The 23,840-nt window shown below is 51.8% G+C and overlaps 1 protein-coding gene across 15 annotated transcripts in view; it reads left to right on the top strand.

Annotated features, from left to right (window-relative positions):
• The window catches only part of PRKAG2 (protein kinase AMP-activated non-catalytic subunit gamma 2), a 323,235-nt gene that overhangs the window by 109,769 nt on the left and 189,626 nt on the right, over positions 1 to 23,840 (top strand). For 5 of the 15 annotated variants that reach the window (XM_074036395.1, XM_074036387.1, XM_005551223.4 and 2 more), the window contains exon 1: positions 22,823 to 23,186. The exons of the other annotated variants lie outside the window; for them this stretch is intronic. Coding sequence is in view for 2 of the 5 variants with exons in the window: in XM_074036387.1 (XP_073892488.1) it covers positions 23,093 to 23,186 (94 nt within the window). In the remaining 3 variants the exon portion in view is untranslated. Of the gene's footprint in view, positions 1 to 22,822; positions 23,187 to 23,840 lie in introns of those variants that run through there. 15 annotated transcript variants of the gene reach the window in all.

Below are 23,840 nucleotides of genomic sequence, written 5' to 3'. Positions count from 1 at the left end.
AGTTATCAGGCCAGGGCTAATTGGGGAATTAGGCAAGATGAAGAATTTATTTTAGGTGCAATTAGGTAGAGTTTTAAAATACACTGTAGGATTTCATTTAACCCTACAGTAACTGTTATGGGTTGTACTATGTTCCCGGCAAAAATGGTTGGTTTGTGGAAGTCCTGACCTCCAGGACCTCAGAATGTGACCTGACTTGGAAATAGGGTCATGGCAGGTGTAATTATTTAAGATGAGGTCATTCATGTGGGCTCCCAGTCCAGAATGACTGGTGTCAAATGAAGACGGACACCCAGGGAGCTGGTGGAGCTGAGATGGGGATGCCGTGGTGCCTGTGATCCCTGGAGCTGCAGGGCAGGAAGGGCTCCACCAGGTTTCAGATGGTGATATGGTTTGGCTTCTTGTTACTACCCAAATCTCCTGTTGAATTGTAATCCCCACATGTTGGAGGAGAGGCCTGGTGGGAGGTGATTGAATCATAGGGGCAGACTTCCCCCTTGCTATTCTTGTGATAGTGAATGAGTTCTCACAAGATCTGGTTGTTGAAAAGTGTGTAGCACTTCCCCTTCACTCTCTCCTTCCTGACGCCATGTAAGACGTGCCTGCTTCCTCTTCGCCTTCTGCCATGATTGTAAGTTTCCTGAGGCCTCCCCAGCCATGCTTCCTGTACAGCCTGCAGAACCGTGAGTCAATTAAACCTCTTTTCTTCATAAATTACCCAGTTTCAGGTAGTTCCTTCTAGCAGTGTGAGAACGGACTAATACAGATGGACTGCGGGCCCACACACACCTTGACTTAGGCTCCCAGCCTCCAGAGCTGTGAAGGGATAAATCCCATTGCTTAAGCCCCCCCGGCCGTAGACAGCAGTCAGAGAACAGACACAGCAAATGTCTGGGAAAGCATAGCAGACAGGATGCTCGGCCTTTCAGCCATGATCTTCTCTTGTTTTCAGTGAAGCAGAAGGCAGGTGTGTTACCTTGGTGTCCCCACTCCAGCCTCCCCATGCTTCACAGATGGGGAAGGAGTCCCTGTCTGTCCCCAACCTTGAGGCCTTGCCTCTACCTGCTGGCCCTGCCCCCACATCCTGGGGCTAAGCCCTGACCATCCTGGCACCGCCTCCACCTCCTGGCTCTGCCCCTGACCCACTTGCTCCTGGGAGCATGGTTGGGTGAGAGGGAGGGCAGTGTCAGTGGGTCATGAGGTCTCCGGACTGCTGGTGGGACTCATGAACTAAGGAGTTGACAGCACCCATGTAGCCATCGCAGTCCTGGGATGTCTCTAGGCACCTCCCTGCTCTCCCTGGGTCATCTGACAGGTGGAGAGCTCTTGGCACTGGGGGGTGAATGGTCAGAAAGTACTGGGTGGTGGTAACAGGTCCTTAGGCCCTCAGCCCAGGTGTCAGCAAATCGGAGCTGGAGTTGAGTGCTCGTTAGCTTAAAGGACAAAGCAAAATGAAAAAGCACCCAGGGAAGGGCGCCACTCTGGGTCTCTGGACAGCTTTTCTCCCTCCTAGAGTGCTGGTCTTTCCATCACTCTCCTGGGCTGGGCCGTGCTCTAGCTTTGGCCCAGGGCAGTGGCCTGAAGTGTCCTCTGTGGCCATTAAAGCTGTGATTGCAGATTTGTCAAGCGGCTGCTGCACAGATGTTTCCATCACCACTTTTACTATGTCATTCCCTTGCTGGAGACGTTAGAAATCTCGAACTGCTTGCCAGATCAGAGCCAGCCTCACCCCCCAATTCAGACCCCGTCCACCTGCGCAGACACTGCCTCCCTCCTCTGCCAGGCTCTCTGCCCGTCCCAGCCCTGTCTAACTTGGTTTTAACTTTATTTGTGCCCCTCTCCACCTGGAGTGTGCCTTTGTCCCTTTTAGACACCAACTCTTGTAGAGACGCACAAGGAGGAAAGCAATGAGGCTGCATGTTCTGTCCAGAGCTTGTGGGTTTCCAGCCTGCAAGCCCCAAAGGGAGCCTGGGCTCAGAGCACTGTCAGCTGCAGATGGGTGTTAGAGCTCATCAGGTGACACAGGCAGCAGCTATAGCCCTGGACGGCATCAGCCAGACCGGGCACGGCAGCTGGAGACAGACAGCTGGGTATGGCTGGCACAAGAGGGAGGGCAGAGGCCCAGGTCCATGAAAGAGGCCAAGGAGGCATGTGGGTCACAGAGGCCCAGAAGAGTCCCTCAAGAGAGGGGATGATCAGCCCTGGAGGTTCGACCAGGCTTTGGACTTGGCAGGTCATTGGTGATTTCCAAGAGAGCAGCTTCAGCAGCCAGGAAGGGAAAGAAAGCGCGTGGGGCAGTGGCTGAGGAGCCAGCAAACTTCTTTCAAGACCCTGGGGTCAGACGTGCAGGTGGATGCATCTGTGCCAGGAGCTTGGTGCTTGTACAAGAGCCAGGAGCTCCTCTGCCTCTCCCAGCCCACCCCTGCGGTCAGGGTGGGACCACATGATGGAGTTTCACCAAAGGGAGAGGACAGTTGTCACTTCCCACCCAAGACATCAAGAGCAACCTGTGCCCTCGACTCTGTGACTCTGTGCCAGGATGGCTGGAGGTGGAGACACAGGTGAGGAGGGAGCAGGACAGCGGGTGACCTGCCTTGGCTGCGTCTGACTGTGCATGGCCTTTTTAGGTCAAACAGCCAAGATTCCGGGGCTTAGTTCTTACTGTGGCACTTCCAAGCCCATCTGACAATTAAGGCGAGCTGGTAGCGAGGGGATGGATTCACGTTAATGGACGTTTTCAGTTGGTTCATTGTAAGATGGGAGAACCACATGCAAACTGGGAGGGGAGGAGCCGGTAGAGGGAGCAGGGACAGAGCTGTCACGACTCGGGGGCCCTGCCCATCTCTAGTGCTGGCTTTTGTCCCGCTCAGGCTGCTGGCTCATTTGCTTTAGGGGATGCCTCCCGTTTGTCTCCATGGTCCTGATGAGGCTGCTTGTCCTCCCAGACCTGCCCTTACCCCAGCCAGCCATCAGTCAGGGAGCCGCGCTTTGGGCATGCGTCTGAATGTGCCGTCTGCTCTGTAAAGGATGCTTCTTAGGGTTACAGATGGACCTCTCTTGTGTCCCCCACCCCTCAGTGTTTAGCAGTGAGCTTCAGTGGGGTTTGAGTCCAATTCTGAACACATGGCAATCCTGCAAGGCAGCTGCTCGTCCTGGCAGAAGGCAAGTGGCTTGTTCTACAGCACACAGCTCAGGGGTGCTGGTCGATGTGTGTGGGCTAGTCTGCCCCAACAGGATGCTTGGCATAGTTTGCCTCTTTTCCACCAAACCCCTGTATTTTGCTCCCATGAATAGCTGACCTGCCCATGCCAGCCTCCCTAGCCCCTGTCCTCACTGAACTGACACTGTCTCTCAGTGGTGGCTCCCTTAGAGGCTCCCAGTGGGCCACAGCTGGGCTTCTTGTGCCTGCTCCTTAAGCTGACATATACATTGTATATGTAAGAATTGACATACATGTGTGAGCACGTGTGTCAATGCTGTGAGATAGCCAAGGCTCCTTCCTTCATTGGGCGCATTCTTGCAACATTTGCCTGCCTACTGCAGAAAGTCACTCTCCACCCTGGAGATGCGTGTGGGGGAAGCTGCTGCCCTCGGCTACCACACAGGGCCTTCCTCTCGTCTTCTCCCCACCTGTCCTGGACCCTTTCTACCCCTAAGTCTATCACATTTGTCCGTGTGCACAGTTTCTTCCTCTCTGAGGTGCGCAGCAGACTGTGCTAACCCGTCGGACAGTGGCTGCCTCTTGTTTCTTCATAGCAGAACCTGGTTTTACTCAGGGCCTGGCCCCAGGCCATGAGCTGTAGTTGGTCTAGTTCAGTCGAAAGTATCCCTTTCCCACATGCCAGTGAATGGGAGAAGTCGGCTAGGGTTTTAAGAAAAACGTGCCTCCCCTAACAACAACAAAAAAGACACACGAGGATAAATTTCCTTTTCTTCCTTTGTGGTGTGGGGACATGGTTTCTAGGGCCACGAGGACAAAGGCCAAGGCACAAGGTGGCTGAGTAGAAAGTTGGGCAGGTGATTCTCCACGCAGTTGGCAGCGCTGATGTCATTGCCTGATGGGTCCTCCCACCTGTTGCACAGGGAAACTCAATCCACTGAGACCACAGCATCGCAGCAAAGAAAGAGTTAACTGACATGAGTTCGGCCATGCCATGCAGGAGACAGTTATCTATCAAATCAAGTCAGTCTACCTGAAGGCTCGGAGGTTAGCAGTTTTCATGGATAGTTTGGTGGGCAGGGACTAGGGAATAGGTGCTGCTGATTGGTTGGGGATGCCTTCAGAGGGGTGTGGAAAATGACACTGACTCCGCCTCTGGGTGGGGCCACAGGACCGGTTGGGTGGTGAGTCAGGAGTCCAGCTGAGGTCAACTGGTTGCCAGAAAAGCAAAAGTCTGGAAAGACATCTCAAAAGGCCAATCTTAGGTTCTCCAATAGTGATGTTATCTACAGGAGTAATTGGGGAAATTACAAATCTTGTGACCTCGGGACAATGGCTGCTTATCATTTAACGACACCTACATCGTAGCAGAATTTAGGCCCCTCTCATAATCCTAACCTTGTGGCTTCTCATTAGTTTTGCAATGGTGTTTTAGTTTGGGGAAGGGCTAGTATCATCCTGGCTTTAAGGTTAAACTATAAACTAAATTTCTCCCAAAATTAGCTTGGCCTGTGTGTGCCCAGGAGTGGGACACTTGGAGGTCAGAAGCAATATGGAATCAGCTATGTCAGATTTCTCTTAACAGTGATAACTTTGCAAAGGCAGTTTCACTAAGCTGACCTGCTTTGCAACTGCCTACCTACTAACTGGTCATTATTGTAGGTGATAAGCATCCTTGTGGTTTAGCCTCCTTCCAGTTATTTTTTTCTGTACCTGCCATTAAGCCATCCTAACTTTATCCTGACACATCTCCTTGCCCCAGGCGAGCTGTGGACAAGGTGTGCTGTTTGGCTGAAGGCAATCATGGCCAAGCTGGCAGAGCTAGTCTGGAATCTTCCAGACAGAGGGCTGGAAGAGGGGTGGAGCATGGGAGCACAGATAGACTTTAACTGCCCCCATGTTGTCAAGGAAAGGAAAGCAGAGTGAGAGACTGGGTAGTGGGGTGGGTGCTGCTTTGGATAGAATGGCGAGGGAAGTCTTCTGTGGTAAGGAAACCACAGTGGAGCCAGAGAGAGAGCCACTCAGAGGTCTGGGGCAGAGGAAATGCTAAGTGCGTGTTAGCAAAAGCCTCATGCTGTAGGGCAGTCCCCAGCTTTTAAAAAACTCTCTCACCCAGGCGCAGTAGCTTATGCCTGTAATCCCAGCACTTCGGGAGGCTGAGGTGGGCAGATCACCTGAGGTCATGAGTTCGAGGTCATGGCCAACGTGGTGAAACCCCATCTCTACTAAAATTACAAAAATTAGCTGGACATGGTGGTGTGCATCTGTAATCCCAGCTACTCGGGAGGCTGAGGCAGGAGAATGGCTTGAACTTGGGCAGCAGAGGTTGCAGTGAGCCAAGATCCTGCCATTGCACTTTAGCCTGGGAACAGAGCAAGACTCTGTTCCAAAACAAACAAACAAACAAAAAACACCCAACTTTGTCTCGAAGAAGTAAGCAAGCAAGCTGATGGAGACAGGCTTCTTGGAGACCCAGCTGCTCAGGTCTGAGCTCTGCCTGCTGTGTATTCACTTCTAGGTTCTCTCTGGCACGCCTCCCATCTCAGCTTCCTTTTTTAAAAAAAGGAAAGGCTAATTTTTGATAAATTCCCACATAATCTGCAATGAACGGAGAAGCTCTGTAGGAATGACCTGATGCTACCCCACCACAGTCAACATCTTGGGACAGCCGCTCAACCTGGAACCCCGTACTAGAAGGAAGAACGTGGATGTTCAGTCTCTCCCTCATTCAAGACAATGTGGACTCAATATTGGACGCCTTTTCACCTTTATTTTCTGAATGTTTGTTTACATCTGATTTCACCTGTAGAAAAAGTTCTGGGTGAGAGAGTAGGTCTGGGTTCCCTTGGCCCTGGGAACAACTGGCCAGGCCGAGCACATCTCTGGTTTTTCTGGCTTTGTGACAGAGTGACCACTAGGGGGTGACATAGCCTCACATGCTGAGTCTGATACTGAGGGCAGGTTGCTCCTGCCTGGGGGAAAGCAGCAGGGGTCGTTCCTGCCTGGGTTTTTTCCAGCGTGTGAACCTTCACATGTGCCTCCCAGACAGAAGAAAGCTGGTGTTAGGAGGAGACAAGGATACCTGCCTGCCCAGGCCTTTCAAAGGGGAGTTGTCTGGCACAGAGGACATTCACCCGCACCACGTTATGTGAGAACCTGCTAAGTGCTGGGAGCTGGGGATGCAGCAGTGAATGAGCCCATCCCTGCCCTCGTGGGGATTCCATTCTAGGGACAATCGGTACCATATGTGGAAAAGTGTTATATGTCCCAAGTGCCAGGAGGAAAAACAGTCAAAGGAGAGGGGCTGCAGGGGTGCTGCTCTATGTGGTCAAGTCAGCAACATCTCTGGCATGGAGACGTTTGGCCAGTGGTGATACAGCCAGGGAGAGGACCGGTGAGGGCCATGGCGTGCCTGGCGGCGGGACCCGTAGTGCAAATGTCCGGAGACGGGAGCAGCCTCTGAGCTTGCAGGGAGCTGGTCAGTGTGGCCAGAACCAAGTGGGGAGGGAACAGGTGCAGGAGTGAGGTCAGGGAGTGGGGTGGGACCTTGCAGGAGAGGTCAGGATTCCAGGTTTTAATTGAGCGATACAGAAAGCCATCAGATGTCGATCGGATGCAATGCAGAGAGATGTCTGGCAACTGTGCAGGAAACAGATGGTAGAGACAGAGCTGGGGTGAACAGCGAGGGGTGTCTGCAGTGGATCTGGAGATACATTAGTGTGGTCTCCCGCCTCCTCAGCGACCTCCTTCAAGTCCTGCCCGCTCCAGAAAGCCTTACTGGATTCTGTTTGCCTTGAGCAATCTGCCAGAGCCCTGAAATATAGCTGTTATTTTAAGTCTCTTTGCAGTCTGTGTTCTCTCGTGATAACTTCCTATTGCCTTCTTGTCTCTTTAAAAATCACACACTGAGCTTTTCATGCACTTGCCTCTTATTTTCCCAAGCTCTTCCAGTTCGTACCTCCTCATCCCCCCAGGACCAGTCAGTGCCTTCGGGGTTTGGTACCTTCGGGGTACATTGATGGTCACCCAACGTGGAAAGAACGCCATATCTCTGGGGACTTTGGATCTCCCTGCTCTGTTTTCCTGTCTGTGGGCTCCCAGCTCCTAGAGCTCAACATGCCCTTATCCTTTTCCCTCCTCCCTCAGATGGAAACGGTTCTGGCAAAGATATTTAAGATGGACATTACAGAACTTAAAGGTGACATATTTCAGGGGTAGTCGACACATTTATCTCATAACTCAGAAAGAATTCCTAGCATCAAAACCAGATGCCACAGATTCTCTTTTTGTAAGCGACTGTCTTCCCAGAACCCTAAAATCATGCAGTGGTGGCTTTTAGGGAGTGAGACAAGGTGGCCTTTGGCCAGCTGGCCCCCACAGAGCAAGAAATGGCATCTTGTCTGATGGGGGCAGCAGGGCACACCCAGTAACTGCTACTGACGGAATCAGCCCTGCTGGACATTGGGACATTTTCTCTGTCCTACTAGAAAAAAAAGAGTTGAAAATCACTGACCTAGACAGCCACCTACTTTGATTACACTGAAGGCTACTCTCTGTGATGACCGTGGTGTCTGGTAGGGACAAGCACAAAGCAAAAGGCGGAGAATATACTCCGACAGCCGGGGAGTTTGCCACTGCCCAGGGAAGGTTTGTAGCACTGAGCTGGTAAAGCAGGGCCACAGGGCTTCATCGCAGCAGTGGTTTGAAAATGTTTTGACTGCAGCCCACAGTAACAAATCCATCTGATGTCATAATCCAGCACGTACAACACATCAACAAAAACCCCATTTTTTTACTAAACAGTATTGACCCCCGACTATGTGTTTTCTTTTCAATTCTATTGTTTCAGCTGCTTTATCTGACCCACACAGTTGATTTCATGATGGGTGGTGGGGGCAGTGGTTGCGGTTTGGAAAACACCACCCTAGATGGTCAGAGAACAGCAGAATGCGTCTGGAATGCCTTTGAGGCGAGTCTGGTTTGGGGGGTTCTTGAGGCGCAGAGAATCCACTGGATGGAAGTCAGTGCTGGGTTTCTGCCAGAGATGAGGAATGGTACATGTTCCCCCTGTCCGTTTCCAAGACCAGCTCACAACTATGACCGAGGTCATGTGTATTTTGAACATCCAAAGAAATTTAATTTTCTCTGTTCGTGGTTGAATCCAAATCTCCCATTCCACATGGCTGACCCCCAGCCTGGGGCGGGCGCTGTATCTCATTCTGCTACATCTGGGGATCTTTTCCAGAGGGTCTGTGCTGAGAGCTGTTTGAAATTCGAATGAGTCTTTCAGAGAAGTTTATTTAACTTGTAAAACTTCGGGTCCTTTCACACCATTTCCGCGTTGGATCACACACAGCTCTTCCTTTATATCCCAGCAACTTGAGTTTATTTTTCAAATAAAAGTCTGTTTTCCTGTAAAATGCCAAAGGTTTTGTGCTCTGTGTGGAGGAATGAGCCCAAGCTTTTAAGACTTTAATCTAGAGCCTCTGAGTCTTGCATTTCCATGCCACGGGCTCCCGAGGCTGAGGAGCACCCTGCTCCAGCTTTCCCTACAGAACAAATGCCAGGCAGTGGTTCAGCGGGCATCAATAGGGCCATTGTCCCTAAATACAGAGCAAGACCAAAAACCAGGGGGTCAGACTCGAGTAATTTTAGAACTCCAGAATTTAGACCTGAAGCTTGCTGCTGATTACTCTGCAGAATTGCAGCACTGACCCCTTCCGAATCGTCTCCTGCAGATGGCCCTCGCTCAGCTGTCAGCCCGGGTCCTACCTGGAATAGGGCTACTCTACATACTAAAAGCAGATGGAGTTTAATACAAGGACGTCACAGTTCTGATTATGTGGCTGCGTGGTTATAAAGGTGAGGAAAGAGCTGAGACTCCAGACTAGAGTTTGGGAAGCGACCCAGCTATGAGTAAGGAAAATCCTTTCCCACCCCAGGTGGGAGAAGGGAAGAGGGCAACGCCGGGAGCCCTGGCGGGGCTGGAACCAGGAGCTGCAGTTGGTCTGTCTGGCAGGAACGGGAGCCAAAGGGACTGTAGCTAAGGTCAGATGTTGCCCAAGGTGTCTCCCTGTCCCCTGCCCAGTGGGAGCCTGGACATGTGGCAGCAGGGGTCAAAGGTCAGCCCCTGCATCTAGGCAGAGTAGGGGTGAGGATTGAGCATGAGAGCAGCGCAGGGTACCCGCTCGCCTGGAGGCACCACTGAGTCATTGCGTGTGCCTGAGCCATGTGCTGAGCTGGGTGCCTGAGATGCACCCACAAATCCATCTAGGGTCCCTCCCAGCATCGCAAGGACAGGAAACCTTTGGTGCCTCGGAGGCAGAGAGGTTCCTGGGGGAGCTCTGGCGGCTCCGACGTTAAAAGGAACCCACACTTTCTTCATTGCAGTCACACATGTGATGTGTGTTCCTGGGGCATTGCTCGCGTGCCCCACACATGAGTCATTTTACTCCTCATTTTCAGAGAGGCCACGGGGGCCTGTGGGACTCTACTTAAGCTGCAGAGGTGAGACCTGTTTTGGGGGCAGAGGGGCCTGTGGCTGCTGGCATCACTGCTGGTCCAGGAGGAGAGGCCTGAGAAGAGGAAGAGACCGATGGGGGATGGGAGAGGAGGCGGGAGAGGGCAGTGGAAGTGTTTGTGTTTGCACATGAGTAGAGACACTGAGGACTTTTCTCCATTTCCACCGGGGAGGGCCCTGCAGCCTCCTGGAGGAACCTCGTGGTGTGCACAGGTGATTTATATCATTAATACCAAAGAACACGAGCGACTGCTAAACTGAGTTGCTTTAGGCATGGCTGTGAAGCTGGGGAGGCGCGTGAGGGGCCGTGGCCCTCGTGGGAGCCCCATTGCTGCCTTGGAAATGACTCTGCCCAGCAAGGAGAGGGGTCTCTTCAAACAGGAATTGACAAATGTTTCCTGTAAAAAGCCAGATGGTAAATGTCTTAGACTTCGAAGGCCACGTGGTCTCTTTTGCAACTACGAAGCCATAGACAAAATATAAACTAATGGTGCAGCTGTGTCCCAATAAGTATTTATAAAAGCAGGTGGCCAGCAGGATTGGGCCATTGGGTAGTAATTTGCCAACTCCTGTTTTTAAAACATAAATCTGATCATGTCATCTGCTGTTCAACCCCTTGACGCCTCCCCAGCACATTTAAATTAAGTCTCCAAACCCCACCACACATGGCCTCTGAGGTCCTCTGAGGTAACCCTGGGCTGGCTCTGACTTCATTTGGTGCACACCCACCCCCCATCTTCCTCTGCTCAGGCTCCCTTAGATGCTCAGCATGTCCCCAGGCCCTCTGCCTGAAACACCCTGAGATGCTCAGCATGTCCCCAGGCCCTCTGCCTGAAACACCCTGAGATGCTCAGCATGTCCCCAGGCCCTCTGCTCAAAACACCCTGGAGCCAGAACACCCTTGAGGCTGTGCTGTGCCTCCCAGATTCCCGATTCCTTCAAGAATGAGGAACTCACTCCCAGCTGTGGGTGTGACAGACAGCCCTCCCTCAGCTAAGGAGCGCCACATCGCCAGCCTTCAGCCCCTCCCAGAGCCAGTCTGTGCCCAATAACCGGCCGATGTATGGACATAAAGGACCAGCCCCCAACCCCCGCTCAGGACAGCTCTAAAGGGGCATCCGAACGCCAGAACTCTCTGTCGGGACTTCACGGGGTCTCCATCGCTCCTCTGTCGGGCCCGAGAGCACTCCCTGATGTACATCCAACGTGCTCATTTCCATCCCAGAGCCTGCCTCTCAGGGAGCCTGCAGCGACCCTGCCTGCAGATGGACACAGGTGGGGTCCCTTCCTTAGGTCTCTGCTCCGTCGTCCCAATAACACAGTGGCCTTCGGAAGGAAGGGAGGCAGGGGAACTGAGGGGACCCCGAAGGTAGGGCCTGGAGAGGTGCTGGGGAGTGAGGTACTCGAAGGTAGGGCCTGGAGAGGTGCTGGGGAGTGAGGTACTCGAAGGTAGGGCCTGGAGAGGTGCTGGGGAGTGAGGTGCAGCAGAGGGGGGGCAGGTGGGCGGGAGAACAGGGACCATATGAAGCCAGAGCCCAGCCTCCCTCAGGGCTGCGCCCTGTGAGTTGTACAAAGGGCCCTGGGTCTGTCCGAAAATGTTGCCATGATCCAGAATTACTGTGAGCTTTACCCTTTACCCGACAAAAAAGATTGACTCTGGCTTGCCCAAGGCTGCCCCTAAGCCCCAGTGCTGGCCCAGCTAATGCAGGCACCCTGGTCCCCCTTTCACTGGCCCCCGCTGGAGCCTTCCAGACCAGGGCAGCTGATGAGGTCTGAATACTGGGGCCGAGCAGACTCCGGAAAAACGTGACTCATCTTGCCTGCCCACAAAGAAAGGAAAAGTATGTGTGGCATCCAAGTTTCCTGAAAAGTTCAGCCAACACATTGCAGAGTTATGTGGCCTGGCACCCTGTGTGGTCCCTGGGGACAGCGCCCTCTGGCGCCAGCCTGGCAGATGTCCCCCACTAGGGCTGGCCTGCACATCCTGTGTCCAGGCCATTATTATGATTTGGGAGAAGCCAAGGAAAAATTCCCAGAAGAATCTCCTTGCCCTCAGCGAGTCAGAGAGTCCTGTAGTTCCCTCAGGGCCTGCTTCAGTGATGCTCCCACCTTGGGAGACAGTAAAAGGCAGCGCTAACACGTGCTGTCACTTAACACTGTAAGTAAGAGTGGTAGTAAGTAAGACCCGTAAGTAAGGCCCACTGTAGCTCTTTTTCTTTTTTCGAGACAGGGTCTTGCTCTGTCTCTCAGGCTAGAGTGCAGTGGTGCGATCACAGTTCACTGCGGCTCAAGCGATCCTCCCACCCCAGCCTCCTGAGTAGCTGTGACTACAGGTGTGCACCGTCATGCCCAGCTAATTTTTACATTTTTTGTAAAGACGGGGTTTTGCCGTGTTGCCCAGGCTGGTCTCAAACTCCTGGGCTTAAGCGATTCTCCTGCCTTGGCCTCATAGGCACAAGCCACTGTGCTCAGCCTGTATTTCTTAATTCCTTTTTTAAAATAAGACTTTAGGGCTGGGCGAGGTGGCTCATGCTTGTAATTCCAGCACTTTGGGAGACCAAGGTAGGTGGATCACTTGCGCCCAGGAGTTCGAGACCAACCTGGGCAACATGGTGAGACTCTGTCTCTAACAACAACAAAAAAAATCATTAAATAATAAATAACATTTTATTTTGACAATTTCAAACATAAAGTCACAAAAATAATACAAAGAGTTCTCATATCCTCTTCACCCAGATTGCCCGATGTTAGCATTTCAGCAGATCTGCCCGTATCTCATTTCTCATGATCTCTCACTGTGTGTTTATATGAACTCTGAACCCCTGAGAGGAATTTGCAGACATCATATCCCTTTACCCCTAAATATTTCAGTGGATATTTCATAAAAACAGGGTCATTCTCCTAACCACAGTATAATTGTCAAAATCAGGAAATTAGCGCTAATATGCTATCAGCTAAGCTGCAGGCTTCATTCACGTTTTGCACCTTGTCTTTGGGGCATCATTTCTTGGAAGAGGGGATCCCCAGCCACACGTTTTGTTTCGTTGTCCTTTCTCTTCAGTCCCTTCATTGGGAACAGCTCCTCAGTCCTGTCTCATCTGTCACGACCTGAGCCTTTTTCAGGGAGACACAGGCCAGTTCTTGTGTCGCCTGCCCTTGGCTTTGCGTTTGCCTGACATTTCCTCACCATCAGAGCCAGCCTGCACCCTCAGGAGGGCGTCCATCTGTCCATGTGCTGCCCTGGGCTTCCGCATCTCAGCCCGGGCACCCGATACGGCCGCGACACCTTCCCGGTGAAGTGGGTGCCAGTCACCTGGTGAAGGGGGTGTCTGCCGCTATAAAGTTCTCTACTTGAATAAAGTACTTCCCCCTTGTCACCAGTCAGGGTTTCAGGGGAAGCTGCTTTGGGATTGTGTAAATATCTTCTTTCTCCTCAGACTTTCACTTGCTAGTTTTAGGATCGATCCATATTTCTTGCCTGAATTGTTACTATAGTAATTACAGTACTATAATTAGTATAGTAATTACCAAAAAGTGATTATCTAAATTTATCATGAATTCTACATTGACTAGTGGAGCTCCTGAGAACCTGCTTTCAGGGACAGAGAATGGCCATGTCCTCTGTGAAATGCTCTGCAGCTTACAGGATATTTTTGCTATTCTATCTCATTTAATCACCTTGAAACCCTGTAAAATGGTCTCTCTTATGGGAGAAATGTGGAAGAATAAACTAGCTCAGAATTGCATGCCAGTGGGTGAACTGATGTTGCTTTAGGGTTCTATGTTTGACCTAGGTGTTTTAAACCTTTCTACCTGTCACCTTGTTTTCAAATATATTTCACTGTAAGAAGAAACAGATCTGAGGCAAACTTCAGCTCAGCCCCCCTCATAATCTAAGCTAGGGGTTTCCTCATGAGTGACATGCAGGAGCAGGTGGATTGCTCTGTGACCGGCCCAAGTCCGGACACTGGAAATCCTGCCCCGTCACCTGGAAGTCAGAGACCACAGATCAAACTGGCTTTCTGCTGAGCCCGGGAGTTAACCGGGTCCTTCTCCAAGGCTTCGGTGCATTCCCAGCTCACTTCAGCATTTGTAAGAGAATTGAATAACTTAAAGAGAATTAAACAGAAAACCCAAATGGCTGGCCTGCAGAGTTTCCGAATCTGGTTTTCAGAAACCGTTGCCTGGTGGCCCCCGTTGAGCCAAGGGCTCAGCTTCTGGGCCATGGAGCAGCTGGAATCAGGGCAGGTTCTTGCTGGTGGAGCCTTCAGAGCTCTTGGCCTGGTGTGCTCTTGGATGCTGAGCAACTGCAGGGATGCCAGGCACCGTGAGAAGGGACTGCAAAGGGCCCCACCGAGCCCTCATGGGGGAATGTGATGCCCCTTCAAGATTTTAAGGAGATCCAGGGATTTCTTACTTTTTGGGTGCTGCATTTCGGCATGCTAAAAATAATTATTGCGATTGTTTTTCTCCTTTTTAGTACTTATCTGTGTTTTTAAAATCAAGATACCCTGTTGTCTCTGCCAGTTCTCAGTGGCGTTAGATGTCGCTGGTGTGAGTGGAGCTGTGTGAGCTGAGGTGCTTTGTCTCTGCCAAAACAATCACCCTCTTGTCACTCAGAGACTCAGGCTCCAGTTCCTGTGGTCACCACGAGGCTGTGCGTGACCATGAGTGTGTCGGGCTGACGTGGAACAGAGGCATGGGGGCCTGAGTCAGGACGGAGGGTGCTCCACAGAGGTGCCGGCTCATAAACACCTCCTGGGGCAGGGACGGGGAGGCCCCAGAGAGGCGATGTGGCGATCTCAGAGTCAAGTGCAGCAGTGACCTTTAGAACTTTCCATGAAATATGACACAGTATTTTGCAACCAGCAGGAGAGCTCTAGCAAATATGTGCTAACGCGTGTTGCTGCTCCCCGGCCTGGAGGGGACCCGTGCCCTCTTACATAATGAGATGTGGTTTGGAATGCAGCCGTGCAGGGGACTGCGTGCTTTTCAGGTACTGCCTCGTGATCCACAAAGGTTCAGGAGGAGCCGGAAGTGTTTGAGTGGTGCGTCCTCACCTGCTTCTGCAGCGGTCTACCCAAAAAGTCACCCTCTTGTCACTCAGAGACTCAGGCTCCAGTTCCTGTGGTCACCAGGAGGCTGTGAGTGACCTTGAGTGTGTCGGAGCAGGGGCAGCCCGGCTCCTGATGCCCCCCGGATGAGGAACCAGCAGAGCCAGCATCAACCCCCACAATCCCACAGGCTGCCCGCAGATACTGGGCAAATCGTTGAGCACCTCTGAACTCTTGGGTTTTAAAACAATTTTAGTTCTTGAGCTGAATAGTCGTGGCTGGCCTCCCTACCATACAGCACGGTTGAGAAGAATGTAGGAAACCACTGTGGGCAAAGTCTCCAGCTCTGTACAACTGCAGGGTGCGGGTGACTAGGGTTCCCGCTGCCCTGCTCTGCTGGCAGATCTCTCCGTCAGCCGCACTGATTCTGTCTGTGCGGTGCTCCCAGGCCTCAGCAGCCCTGCCCTGGGAAGCGCCAGTCTCATGAATGAATGGAGGCGTGTGGAGGGAGGGTGGTTACACCGAGTCTCAGTGACTCTTCTCTCATCTGGGTCCCCAGTGACAACTTCAAGGAAACTATTTGCAGCTTCACATAACATGCAAAGTGGCTTCGATGAGAAGGAAAGCTTGGGGTCTTTTTGAAAATTTGGTTTTGATATAATTGGAAGTCCAGAGATAGGGTGAGCTTCAAGGGGCTTGACCCTGTCGTTATTCATGGGCTGCCTGGAGGAGGAGGCAGTTTGGCCTGATGAGGCCCTCGGCTCTCAGACACCCACTGCAGGGGTGGGGTGGGGAACAAGTGGAGGCTGGGCGCCAACCATGGTGTCTGCAACAGAGACCCAGAGTCCCATTCACCAGGTGACAAGCCTGGGGTGGGGCTCCAACCTGCAGCCTGGACTAGCACCAGGTTAGTGGGACAACATGTGCCACATGTCCTAGCACTTCTCCCATGCCATTGGAATGTGGCCCCCGGGGCACCGGTGGAGAACCTCCAGCAATTAAAGGGTTTACTCACATGTTTTGGGTCACCAGAGTTTGGGGGTGGGGGTTACATATCAGAGCCACAGGAGCGCCGTCACGTCTCTCTCGTGGAAGGGTGGACACCTTCGCGCCATTTATCCTAATGCACAGGAAGCAGGGGTGACCACGCTCCATCTGCGAGCCCATCTGCAATTCCCCTGACTTCTCCTTCCTCACCTCTCTCGCCCCCAGCTCCGCTGTGTAGTGCACAGTCTGGCTGTGGAATGTTTTGCAGCATCCAGATGGGGGTGCTGATGCACCTGGTAGAATCCAAGTATTAGAGTGAACGGGACCCAGTGCCATGGCCTCCTGCAGCCCAGCCCTGGCTGGCCAAGCCTGAAGCCCTGCCGAGGGCAGGGGAACAGTCAGCACAAACTCCCTGGCTCCAGAACAGCCGCCAAAGTGTCCCCCAGGAACACGACATGCTGCTCCCAGGGCTGCCGAGCCCTGGCCCACCGTGCTGCTCCTGAGTCACCTGGAGGAACTCAGTAAGCGCTCTTTTCCTTTCTTCTGTGGGTGAGATCCCTGCCATGGGGGAGCTTTCAGTCTCACTGGGGAGAAAATTAAACCAAAAGCCAGAAAACAATGAAGCACACTAACAGTGTGAAACGCCTCGTGGTGGTGTTCTTCCACACTGTTTTATTTTTCGAGTTGTCAAAGGTAGGTTTGTAGTCAGAAATCTAAAGAACAGCCACCAGAAGACACATGTAAAGAACATGCGTTGAATGAGCTGAGCTCTGATGTCACCCCTTCCCAGATCTTACAAACCTAGTGTTGGAATGGTGACCTGGAAGCCTTGGCCACACAGCACGGGGCATTGCTAAGAGATAAAGGCATCTGGCACCCCAGTTACCTGGTCCCGTGCCAGGCTTTGGGTTGCAGCACCAACCAGGGGTGTGAGTTTTAAACTGTGATCCAAAAAGGCCCTGGCCCTTTTAAAATACATTAGAAAATACGGTTCCTATTTGGGAGCCATTCGTTCCTTCCTTTTTCAGCCCCTCCCTTCAAAAAAGAATTCTGAGTGTGGAAAGCATTCTGTCAGAACGAACTCTGAGCGGAGTCACAGGTGTGGCAGCGAGTTTCCCCTGTATTCATGTGGGACCAGCGGCTGGCGGAAACAGAAGAGGGGGTTTGGTGTCCCTGTCCACCTGTGAGTGGTCAACTTTCCCCCGCCCACATGTGCCAAAGAACGGGTCCTTAGCCCCTGCCCTGCAATGGGAAGGCGCCACCTCTCCCAGCCCATCAGCGTTCATCACTAATCATGGGATCCAAAGCTTTGTCCCTCATGTGAGGAATTTCAGGCCTGTGTGAGTCAAACAGAAAGACCCCAGCAGTGAGGAGCTTTTCGTGCCCCACCTCTGTGCTCGGCCACCTCGAAGTGGCCTCGGGGAGGAAGCGGCCGGCTTTGTGCTTCCAGAGCATGGTGCACCCACGTGGCAGGTCACCTGACTCGTCCAGTCTGTGTTACGAGATGGCTTTAATGCAAATAAGGACTTTTTTTTTTTTTTTTTTCCGAGATGAACTCTCGCTCTGTTGCACAGGCTGGATGGAGTGCAGTGGCACAATCTCCGTTCACTGCAACCTCCGCCTCCCAGGTTCAAGTGATTCTCCTGCCTCAGCTTCTCGAGTAGCTGGGACTACAGGTGCCCACCACCACACCCAGCTAATTTTTGCATTTTTGGTAAAGACAGGGTTTCACCGTGTTGGCCAGGATTGTCTCGATCTCTCGACCTCTTGATCCACCCGGCTCGGCCTCCCAAAGTGCTGGGATTACAGGCATGCGCTGTAGTCAGGATTTTTAAACATGCTGCTTCTTTTGCCTTTTAATTTCCCAGCCTGAAATCAAAACTCAGGATGTAGAAAGAAATTATTTTCCAAATCCCTTCAGTCCGCAGTGGTCCTTGGGAGTCCTGTGGGATTCAGGGTAGGGTGTTCAATGGCTGACGAATTTTCCCGTGCACATCGATGAGAAAGTATGGAATAGTGGAAGGATGTGAATTTGGGAATCAGGGGTCCACATGAGGGGCAAGTCCATCTTCTGTCAACTTGCCAGCTGTGCCATCCTGGTCAAACTAGTTCTCTGACCCTCAGTTATTCGTCTTTCAATGAAATGTTGTTAATTATGCCTACCCTGCTCATGTGTGGGAAGAATGAAATAAAATAATAACTGTAAGGTGACCAGCACCCCAGCTGGCGTATGCTAGGCATTCAGTAAATGGGAGTTATTATGTTAGTAATAAAATATGGTTCTTAGAGGACAGGAATGTCTGAATTATTTGTAGTACCCCATCCCTTCAATCAACAACTGCCCTGTACACTTGCTAGAGGTTTAATAACTACCTGTTGAATGAATGACCATTTAAACTCAAGCACAGAACCAACAGGCCTGCCTAAGTTGCTGGTTATTTTCCACACAAATTTAAATACATTTACCTTCAGTCACTAAACTTTGAAATGTTCTTTTTTTTGTTTTGTTTGTTTTTGTTTTTGTTTTGAGACAGAGTTTTGCTCTTGTTGCCCAGGCTGGAGTGCAATGGCGTGATCTTGGCTCACCACAACCTCCGCCTCCTGTTTCAAGCGATTCTCCTGCCTCAGCCTCCTTAATAGCTGGGATTACAGGCACGCGCCACCATGCCCAGCTAATTTTGTATTTTTAGTAGAGGCAGGGTTTCACCATGTTGGTCAGGCTGGTCTTGAACTCCCAACCTCAGGCGATCTGCCTGCCTCGGCCTCCCAAAGTGCTGGGATTATAGGTGTGAGCCACCGCAACCGGCCTTGAAATGTTCTTTCTGTCCGTTGTATTATATAGTGTAAGAATAGTACACTGGCTTAAACAAAACCTTTTCATTTGCCTTTTAATCAAATCTGCCTCTTTCTTATTGGGATACTTGTTCAGGTCTTTTCATAAAGATGTTTTGCTTTGTTTTATTTTATTTTATTTTATTTTATTTTATTTTATTTTATTTTTTGAGACAGGGTCTCACTCTGTCACCCAGGCTGATGTGCAGTGGCAGGATCATGGCTCACTAGAGCCTCGACCTCCTGGGCTCAAGCAGTCCTCCCGCCTCAGCCTCCCAAAGTGCTGGGATTACAGGTGTGAGCCACCACACTGGGTGTTATTTTATTTTTAGCTTGAGAAAACAATTTTTGTTAGAAGCTGATTTTTTAAAAAGAAAAGAAAAAGACATCTACACATGAAACTCCTAAACTTACCTACTTCCAGAATTTAATCACAGTACGTTTGGGCTACTGTATTTAACAACAGAAATCATCCAACAGTATACCGAGGACCCAGCTGGCGGTAGATTTTGTGGCTTGTTTCTGAAGGCTGGGGTCCCCCACTCCAGGCATTGATTTGGCCTGGCCTGGGTTCTCCCCTCTTCTTCACACCCTCCAACCCCAAAGGCCCATCTCAAGTTCCCTTTCTCCAGGCAGGGCCACACGGGCCCTCTCCTCTCCTTCCTTTGTGCTGGCGACACTTGCAGCCACAGCTCACATACTCACAGCTTTTGCATGCAGTTAGCATTGTTTATCTTTGTCTCCAGCTCATTTGCAAAGTCACTGAGAGCAAGACCTATTTTGTGTGTTCATTCATGCATCCGTGCTACAAATACCTGATCCCCATATCTATCTATCAGTCCCAGCAGGAGAAAGGAGGCACACTGGACTTTTTGGATCGTTGGAGGAGAATTGAATAAAGACACTACTTTCAAAGGTGTGGGCAGGCTGCCAGGAACCCCCAGGGCTGGTGTAGTAACTCAGGTTCATATCAGCAGGGCTGCTGCCAGTGCTGTGCCCGGACGATGAAGGAGCTGGTCCCTGACCCAAGACAGAAGGCTGGGGGAGGGTTTCTTTGAGAGGAGCTGAATTCTTCCCTTGGGAGATGACACAGTGAGGCCAGAGTGACTCTGCAGGGATGTAGGGGGCTATGACAGCCTCAGCTCCTCCCTCCTTCTGGCATCTGCTGTGCCCACTGTTGGCTGCAGCTAACCAGCAGCCTGGGAGGAGCCTGGCCGTGAAGCCCCTCCAGTCGGCTCCACCAGGGAGCAGGGGCAGCTGGAGGGACTGCAGGGGTTCAGGGTGACTGTCCAGTGCCTCCCAAAGTAGATGCCTTGCTGGAGGCTTGGGAGATCCCCACGATGGGTGAGGCCTGGGCCCCTACCTTTTTGGGGTTCCCAGTCTTCTCTGTGGCAAGGGCCACATTCACATATAGAGTAGAAGAGCTAAAATCTTTCAAAGGAGGGAAAAGTCCCTTCTTTGGGGAGTGATGAGGGAGGCTTCACTTGGGGGAAGGCACGGTCTCTGAATTGGGCTGTAAGGGTTTCACAGGGTTTCAGCAGGCAGAGCTAAAAACCACGGGCTTAGGAGGCAGGGCAAATGGTGTAAACGAAAGCAGGTAGGTTAGAAAATTCCAGCCAGGTGTGGTGGCTCACACCTGTAATCCCAGCACTTCGGGAGGCCGAGGCAGGTGGATCACTTGAGGCCAGGAGTTTGAGACCAGGCTGGGCAACATGGCAAAACCCCATCTCCACAAAAAATACAAAAATTACCTGGGCGTGGTGGTGTGCACCTGTAGTCCCAGCCACTTGTGAGGCTGAGGTGGGAGGATCACTTGAACCCAGAAGGCAGAGGCTGCAGATTGTGCCATTGCACTCCAGCCTGGGCAACAAGAGCAAAATTCTGTCTCAATATAAATGAATGAATGAATGAATGAATAAAGGCTGGGTCATGCCTTGTAGGACTTCCTGACCTTACAACATTCAGCACAGCACCAAGTAGACAGTTGTCACTCAGTCCATTTGGTAGAAATTGCACGAGAAAAGTTGAGACCATAGTTTCTTGATCTGCTAAGCAATGGTATGACTATGAGGTCACTCTAGACAGAGATGGGCCAGGTGCCCTAGGCGGGGAAGGACAGACTCACACATCTTGACAGAATGGGTCAGGTCCAATCACGTGAGCAGTTGCTCTACCAGTCAATGGCATCTGAAGTGCTAGAAGCAGCTCCAGCCACACAGAAGCCACGCCAGGGCCGACCAGGCTTCTTGGGAGCTGGAGTGTGTCCCCTGTGGATGGAGGCCCCATGGCAGTGGCAGATCTGGGCATCTCTGGCTTCTGTGGATGGAGGCCCCATGGCAGTGGCAGATCTGGGCATCTCTGGCTTCTGTGGATGGTGGCCCCATGGGAGTGGCAGATCTGGGACACATCTGGTTTCTGTGAATGCTGGGCCTGTGGAAGTGGCAGATCTGGGGCGCCTCTGGCTTCTGTGGATGGTGGCCCCATGGGAGTGGCAGATCTGGGATGTGTCTGGTTTCTGTGGATTGTGGCCCCATGGGAGTGGCAGATCTGGGACATGTCTGACTTCTGTGGATGCTGGCCCTGTGGGAATGGCATATCTGAGGCGTCTCTGGCTTCTGTGGATGGAAGCCCCATGGGAGTGGCAGATCTGGGGTGGGAGCTGAGATTCCAGGGGTTCATCTCACAGGGTAGAATCGAAGACTTCCCTTGGTCTCCCTCCTGCTGTCCTAGCCTGGAGCCATCGTTATCTCATCAGGCATCTGCAGTGACTGGGCCAACAACTCCAGTGGCACTGAGCCCTGCAAGTGAAAGAGGCGAGAGAAAAGGCATGAAAAGCAGCCAGACCCAAGTTGGGAGGCTGGACCCGTGGTTCCTGGGGAGGCCTGGGCTCCAGTGGCAAGTGGCTGGGGTGCTTCCACCGCACACCCCATCCCCTTGTTTTCGGACGAACTGTAGATAATAACAATTCCACTGAAGCAACTGATGGCGTTGCAGTTTTGGGAGGTTATCCCACCCTAATGGGCGGCCAGGAGAACCCAGGCTACTAATCTTTAGCTCGGGGGTTATTTAACTGGTCTGACATAGTCTCCTCCTCATGTGCATAGTCATTTGAGAAGAATCAATTACTGTGAGAGGTTCAGACTGTTGGAACTTGGCTAAATCTCTCTCTCTCTCTCTTTTTTTTTTTTAATAGAGATGTGGGTTTCATTATGTTGCCCCGGCTGGGTTTGAACTCCTAGGCTCAAGCCATCCTCCCACCTCAGCCTCCCAAAGTGCTGAGATTACAGGCGTGAGCCACTGTGCATGGTCCTAGACTAAATCCTAAAACGACCTGGTCTTGTCTTAGTTCACTAAGGGGGAAACTGAGGTTCAGAAATGGGAAGTAACTCTTTGATGGTCACAAAGCTGGTTAGTAGCAAAGCAGATAACTTTAGTGAGGCTATCAGCCAAAAAGTCGAGGATTTTTTTTTTCTATCTTGTGCTTCCAAAATTTGTTTTATTTAGTTGCAAAATATATACAAATTATAAATGTTTTAGGTTTTATTTGATCAGCGGTTTGGCTTAGGAGTCAAGGAGATTGAAAACGCCAGTCCTGGTTCTACCACTGGCCACAGGATCTTGGGGAAGTCAGCTCCCTGTCCTGAGCCTGTTTCCCCATCTGTCATAGAAGGGAGTTGGACTAGGTCGCTCTAAAATCTCTTCCAGCTCTGTCGGGCTGCAATTCTCAGCAAGTCCAGAGCTCAAATTACGCATTTGCTGAAGACCTTCCGTTAAATTCCGGTCGGGCAGCCGTATCCCCTCCTTGAAGACGGCGCTGCTACTTTCATTGAGTGGAACCGAGTCAAAGTAGATTCAGCAATTTCCAGCCCAGGGACTTGTGTGGCTTCTCCACCCAGCAGCAGCCGGAGCCTTCTGACCCCGTGGGGCCCTGGAACCCATGAATCAAAATAGTTGTGTGATGTCATGTCACAATGGGAATGTGCTCCGGCCAATTGGTGCCAAGAATTGTCTGCCCAGGGTGGTTTCCTTTTACAGTCTGTTTAAAGAGACATCATGCACGGCTGCACATGACTTGCAGGCTTGTGCCTCCTTTGCCTATCTGGTCTTCCCTCCTTTTTTTTAATTTTAAGGAGAAAAAAAAAAAAAAAAGCCCTGGAGAGTAGCAGTGAGCAGCTGACCTTAACTACATCAACAAATCCCCTGCGAAGTTCTGTTTGCGCTTCCGGCAGCTTCTTGCTACTTAAGGACAGCCGAGCTGACGCTCCAGCTGCTGTGGCCGGAGGTGCAGCCCCGTCAGGACGGCTCCACTCCCTGGCGCCTCACAGACTCTGGGGCTGCGGTGAGGTCGCCCTGAAGACCCCCTGGTGAGGACGCTTGGACCCGGGTTGTCACCTGAGCACAGGCTGCCACTGTGAGCTTTTGGGGTGCCCTGTGCCTGTCGGGCTGATGCTCCTCGGGCTCCCTGCCACCTGGGGCTGACACCGGTTCTGTGGGTCCTGATATGTTCACCTGTCGCCACTCCTGTGGCCACAGCTACCCATGAGGCGCTTTGGGAGTCTCAGGAGCAACAAGAAACACAAGGACCAAAATCGAAGCACGGAGAGGCGCCAGTCGGAGCCCCATGGCCTTTTCGGTAGGACTCTGCCCATTCCCGAGCCCCTGGTGGTCTGTCCTTGGGAGGGAACCCCACGGCGTGTGTGCACACCCTCCTAAACAGTAGCTGTTTCCAGCCACTCCCTTCCAACGGGGGTATAACGTCAGGCAGTGGTTAGAGGAATACGTGGGAAGTGTTTCCTTGCTCTTGGCGGTGCTGCTGTGGGGAGCCGCCTGACAATACTCTTTCTGAAGCTGTTTCCTTTCTTGCCCCACCTGGCTCCAGGAGGCTAGTGATAGATTGGATTTTCATTCATTTATGCAAAAACTGTGGCTTGGGGAAAGTAAGAGTGGATTGGCACTGTTGTTTTCAGCTGTTAAAAATGAAACGTGCATGTTTAGAGGAATCTGTTGGAGGTCAGGAAGAAAGAGGTCTTCCCAGGTTCTGTAGCGGGGTAATCTGACAGATCGTGGGCTAATGTGGGAGGGGAAACACCTGCCTAATTTGCGTCCCATGGGGAGAAGCTTGCATTGTGGTCTCCCTGGTCTCTGGCAACTTCTGCAGCTCCTTCATGTGCAGGGGGTTGGGGTCCGGGCAAATGGAACAAGTGGTGAAGCATCTGTGGTTAAGTATTTCCAAGGACCTGCAGACTTGGAGTGGGTTTTGCCCTTGTCTGTCTGCAGCCGCAGAGGT

The sequence above is a fragment of the Macaca fascicularis genome, chromosome 3, assembly GCF_037993035.2.
Source record: "Macaca fascicularis isolate 582-1 chromosome 3, T2T-MFA8v1.1".
Taxonomy (NCBI): domain Eukaryota; kingdom Metazoa; phylum Chordata; class Mammalia; order Primates; family Cercopithecidae; genus Macaca; species Macaca fascicularis.
The sequence above is the reverse complement of the archived record's forward strand: the minus strand, read 5'-3'. Positions and strand labels throughout refer to the sequence as shown.